At 40.7% G+C, this 6,083-nt stretch overlaps 1 protein-coding gene across 1 annotated transcript in view; it reads left to right on the plus strand.

The window, feature by feature from the left end:
• The first annotated feature begins 266 nt into the window (after positions 1–266).
• LOC118342295 (voltage-dependent calcium channel subunit alpha-2/delta-4-like) overlaps positions 267–6,083 on the plus strand; it is a 24,050-nt gene continuing 18,233 nt past the window's right edge. Inside the window, exons 1-2 of the mRNA XM_035680790.1 lie at positions 267–843; positions 1,721–1,917. Coding sequence (XP_035536683.1) covers positions 1,766–1,917 — 152 coding nt within the window. The 5' untranslated portion in view covers positions 267–843; positions 1,721–1,765. The remainder of the gene's footprint in view (positions 844–1,720; positions 1,918–6,083) is intronic.

The raw sequence follows: 6,083 nt of genomic DNA on the forward strand, positions 1-6,083 counted from the left end.
AGAAAGAAAAGCAGGACTAGAAAGACAGCATAGGTCAAAGAGCGTTAGAGAAAAGATAAGGGCAAGAGAGCGTTAGAGAGAGAGTAGTTAATGTGTGTGTGTGAGAGAGCGAGAGGGATGGAGGGAGAAAAGGAGGGATAGAGGGAGGAGGGGTTTAATCCTGCCTGGATTATGGTATAAACTGGTGCCGGAGAGCAGGAAGAGATATGCTGGAGAAAGAGAGAGAGAGAGAGAGAGAGAGAGAGAGGGAGAGAGGAAGTCCCAGTATCCCTCCATCCATCATTCCATCTATCTTACTCTCCATCCGGTAGCGTATTCGTGTCCCAGAGCTGCATGAATTTGGTTTGGATCCACCGGGATGTGAGGTCAGCAGAAAGGAGCCATTCAGGAAAAAGGACAGCAGCAGAAAAACCTGGAGTGTCTTGGGAATATGGAAATGTGTGTGTCCTTGGGAATACTGCATGATAACAAGGACTGAACTCTTGCGAAGACAGTTTTTAGAGTTTTTAGAGTCTTTCAACGCTCTCCTTTTTTTGCCCGGCATCCTGTAGATCCAGGAGAGGGAGCATGGAGGAGAGAAGTGGATGATGGGAGGTGTAGGAATAGGATTAAGAGGTGTAGGAATATGGCGAGACTCCGTTGTGACTCCTGGTGTGCAGAAGTGACCTTTGACACCGGAGAAACAACCTTTCTAGACTCTGTTGTATGCCGGGGCAACCAGCTGAGCTGACATCAAATCATCAATCAGACACTTTTTATTTGTTATTAGTCATATCTGAACTTTCTTTCCAGACCCACACGTCTCAAACGGAATGGTTTTAAAGCTCTCAACCACATGACATAGTGAGTAATCTTCAGTGCCATTCTGTCTATAATGATTTGGGGAAGTATTTTAATCTTCCCGCAACCCACTTTTGGGCTCCAGCTTGTGTTTCTTCTTCTCTAAATTAGCATCCTGCATTTCTGGACAGCAGTTGTGATTGTTCCAATCTTGTGTCTTTACAGGGAAAGCAGCTCAAGGACTGTGGCTTCTCACTGTCATTCATTGAAAGTTTTAAAATATGTGACTGCTTGTAGGATGACATACTTTCTCTGTAGTTGGATGTTGTGTCTGAGCTTTCTGGATCCTTTGCACTTCCAGAGCAGGCCTCAGACTGTCACAGATTCTCCACATGTCACTATGGATTCATGTGTATTTTAGACTGCTCAGTCACAAAGCCTGCCTCTCTTCAACTCTCTGGAGAGTTTCAAGATTTGAGCTATACGCATGTCTTTGAGAAATCTGTGGATTGGATTTTTACATTTTTGTTACAATTACTTTACCAGGCAAGTTGACAAAAAGTGTTTATGTGCTGTGTGTGTTAGATTCTCCCTTTAATTTAAATAAATAGTGTCCTTATGGTATGAAATTGTGCCCAAATTTGTCTTTAAACCTCACGCAGGCTGTTGCTCTTGTCACTCCAATGCAGAACAAAGAATAATTGTTTGAGTTGGTCTGTGAATTTTTTATCAATTTATACAAGTAGCATCCTTGCAGATCTCTGAATGTTCACAGATTGTACTCAAGCTATTATCTGGGCTTTACTCCCATGGACACAACAGCCATCAGCTACTCATTGCAATTTTAACGCTTCCCTCTTTCTATGTTTGCACTGTGACCTAAGCACCTCTAATATCACTTTGCACTGTCCTAATTTCATCCTATTTCTCTTGGAGCCAGTGTGCAACAATTGCTGGACTGGTGCAGATCGTAGCAGCTGCAAGGATGAACCGCTGGAGCTCGGGAAATGCTGGGAATGCCAGTAAATCAGACAGAAGTGGGCCGCGCAGAGGGAGGCTGATGATGCTGCTGTGGATTATCCTCTCCAGCTCGCTGTGCCTGATGGTCGACGGACAGATGAAGATCTCACCAGAAACGTGAGTACGGTTGCACAGAACAGCCTGACACAGACTTTTTACCCCCAGGGACTGAAGACCATCAGGGGGAACCATTTCAGTCGGATCAAGTTCTGATGCACAAATACAGATCATGCAGGTTTTGTGAGACCTCACTCAATAAAACTTCATTCATATTAATTAATATTTGATCTCATAGATATATTCATCTCAAGGATCTTAACTTGAGTAACAAAAGTTTGATCAAGGTGTAAAAAAAAACAGCAAATAAATACTCTCCTTCACTGTATTTGCACCTACACTTTCATCCCTACAATATACTGTATTTAACATGGAATAAAGGAAAATCTGCATAGCCAGAGATGACCATAAACGTCGTGCTTTATGAAGACATTACATCATTAATTGTACTAGGTCATTTCCCTGTGGACACCCTAGCAGGTCTACATGCAGCGTTTTCCTTCTTTAAGCCACCCGTCAGATGGATGAGTCAATAGTGTTCTTTCGATTTTGGCTGGTTACTCCACACAGACACATATGGGCCATATGGGAACCTGTGGGGTATAACTGACAGCCAAACCATCCTACAGCCTCTCTGCAGCCACAGCCAAACAAGTTAAAACTGACGTATTCATTTGGCCAATTCTCCTAATAATAGATATAATAAATGTAGAGATATTAATAATAAAAACAAAGTTTAACAAAAATAGATATGGTGGTGATTATGTTTCCTTTTTGTTTTGTTTTGTTATCCACCAATTTTTAAATTTTTAGACCAATTGGGAATTTGCACATAATAAATTGGGACGAATAGTGTTGCACTTATTACATGACTGAGAACTTCCTTTCAGTACACTGATATTACCTTTTTTAGCCATGCGTGGATGGAAACGTTGACTAATCCACCACATTAGTCCTGACTGAAATATCTTGACAACTGTTGAATGTATTGCCATGGAATTGGGTACAGATATTCATGATTCCCACACGACAAAGTCTACTGGCTTTGAGTGAAATGTCTCAAGAATTATTGACTGGATTACCATGAAATTTAGGACAGACGTTCATGTTCCCCTCAGGTTGAATTCTAATCACTTCAAAATGTCAGTTTGCCCAGCACTTTGGTTAATGTCCAAATAACCTACCTGCACAAAAAATAACATTCCCATATATTTTGTGTTTAGTACGAAGTAGCATGCTGAACTAAGATGATTAATATAGTAAACATTAGCATGTTAGCATTGTCATTGTTAGCATGCCAATGTTAACGTTCAGTGTTTTCAGTGACACCCTCACAGAGCTGTCCTGTTTATATGTCATTTGACTGAATGTACAGTGAAAGATTGCACTGCATTTGACATATTGTCTATCCTTGAATAGTCTCCCCGCACAACAGCAGGAAATAATAATGAATAAACAGACTCACTGCTTAAATTCACAATATGTCAAATAGGAAATTGCGCAGTTTGGTGTGTGTGATCTACTGGGAGCAGTGCTGATTGTGAAGTCTGACAGCAGCAGGAAGGAAGGAAGGACCTGTGGTATCTCTCCTTCACACACTGCAGGAGGAGCAGCCTGTCACTGAAGGAGCTGCCCAGTGCTGTCAGAATGTCCTGCATGGGGTGGGACATGTTCTTCAGCAGGGATGATAAGCCATCACTCTCCTTTCTCACAACCTCCTGGGTTGAGGGGCTATCCCAGTACAGAGCTGGCCTTATTAACCCGCTTGTAAAGTCTCTTCCTGTCAGCAGTCGAGATGCTGCTGCCCCAGTTAAATCTGAAATTAATATTATCACCCCTCTTCTGTGTCTTTGTTTATATGAAATGAAACCATATTTTTAATTGTTCATATTCTACCTGGGTGGGTGGTAAGTGGGTGTCTTGTAGGAATATTATTTGTACTTTTTCAATGTTTCCTCCCAGTTGTATTTAGACAATTCACATTCAGCGACAATATCTTCAGTGCTAATCTGCAATTAATCACTCAGCATTTCCCAAATACAAATATGGCTTTTGCACAATGGATTTATAACTCATAATGCTTAATCTGTTTTATTTTCACACCAGCGTTCACATTTCTTTTGGGAACAAAAACACTGCGTTTGTTTGCTCTCCAAAAGCCAGACAGAGCTCTTTTCCCTGAGCAGTTTTCAAACCTCCTGCTGACTAAAAACAGTAACAGATCGATACAGCGCTGTCAGTCCACAATAGCCTATTAACTGTGTGGTGGTGTGTGTGTATGTGTGTGAAAGTGGAAGGGGCTGAGAGGGACAGAAAAACTCACTGCATTTTATTGCTATACTTGCACTGGCTGGATATTTGTGTTTGTATGTGTGTGTGTCAGTGTCCGTACATACTTTAACATATTTGGTTAATCGAATTCATGTCCAGTAGATTTATCACCCCAAACCATATCAGCAACTGTTGATTCTGCAGTTTCAGGATACCTTTTGTTTTTTGTGTGAGTTTTGTACTTACGCAGCTCACAGAGTGTCTGCTGTCACTGGGCAGGCTGATGTGACTGAGGAAGATTAAAGCTCTGGGGACAGCAGAGTTCAGCAGGCCAACACAGGCCACTGAGCTCTGCCTAAGATTTGGCAGCAGGGCCCCTCTGGCTCTGGAAGTTAGCGGGCCATGACCGGAACATTTCAGGCCAAGAAAGTCAAATCTTTAGCCTCCGATGGAACATTGCTCTGCTGCCACGAGGAAACAAGATAACTGGTATTAAATACTAACCAAAGATATCAACAGCAGTGACACATTGTTTAAGCAACAACTTTTGCTCACAGTACAACACTCCACCATAAAAGGATGTGATTCCCTCTCAGATGAAAATGAGATTTTGTCATTTTTCTATGTCAGAAAATTAGGCAAAGGCTTGGTCAGTTAAAGGAAATGTGTTTTTTTCAGTTTCACACTGAGCAGCTGCACTTTGCCCTTTTAGGGTAGAGAGTTAATTACTGTGCTTGACCCTGTGCCTGCCTAAGGCTCTGTGTTAATCTGCCCTTGCTTGGCTTGTACAGTGGTGCTTTAGCCCAGGCCAACAGCATACAGTCTGAATGCATTACAGGGAGAGTGCATTTTGTAACTACTTTAAAACTGTCAATGGAGCATGTGATAGCCCTGAACAACAGAAAAATATTTACAGTACACTCAATGTTATCATTCCTCTTATTTTAGAATGAACCCACACTCACATTTCTGAATAAACCTATCAACAAGTCAACAAATTATAGCAACAGCAATAGCAATTTTTTGAGGACAGAGGCTGGCAGGCTAGCCATGATAACCCTGCCTGCTAACTAGCATCGGGCCGGCTGACTCCCCATAGGTTGAGCCATCTGTCACATCCTGTCTACTCTCTAACCTCTATTACCTCACCTCGGCTGCATTCACATGCAGGATTTGTAGAATTACTGCATGTTATTGAGCACAGAGTCACCTCTTGACCTGGTAGACTGCCATCTTTTACTGTCACCTTAACTGTAATCTGTTTTAATCTGTTTTTGGTTTTCAGGTAATTCAGGGTAACCTCTTAACATGATTAGCTGCCTATGTTCATGGTCACCTTCAATACAGACAGTCTTATTAGTCCTTGATTGATACAAGTGCATTAATTTAGACGAAGAGGATTTAGAAACAGGCCTTATCTTTTTCTCAAATTAGCTGTTCAGCATTTCTCAAGGCATTGTGTTGACCTGAGGGAAATGTGGTTCTTTTGAGTGCATTTTATTCAGTTTATTTCAATTTGAACTATTTTTTTAATTAGAAAGGCGACATAGCTGTTCAGTATGTAACTAACAAGTTTATATTTAAAAATGTCAGTAATTTAATTGATTCTAATAAGCAGTCCTTTATAAAGGGTTTATAAGTTATATAATGAATGGTCTTAAATCATTTCTAATGCTTTATAGATTGTCTTTTTGGTCACCACAACATGAAAAAAACAGATTGAAACATATATCACTTACCTTCCAGATAAATACCAGCATTTGTAATTGCATTACTACCAAATAGAAACTGTGAATTTTTTACAACTGGGCAACCTTAAGTATGTTCTTATTAATGGCTTGTAACAGATTTATAATACATTAGCGACATTTATAGACAGAAGTACATTTATAAAGCCATTAGTCATGGCTTATAAACCCTATCTTAATGCCCCTCGTGCCTTATGTAAAGTCCTT

Source organism: Morone saxatilis, unplaced genomic scaffold (assembly GCF_004916995.1).
Source record: "Morone saxatilis isolate NCDOM2014 unplaced genomic scaffold, NCSU_SB_2.0 Contig10, whole genome shotgun sequence".
In the NCBI taxonomy this organism is placed as follows: domain Eukaryota; kingdom Metazoa; phylum Chordata; class Actinopteri; family Moronidae; genus Morone; species Morone saxatilis.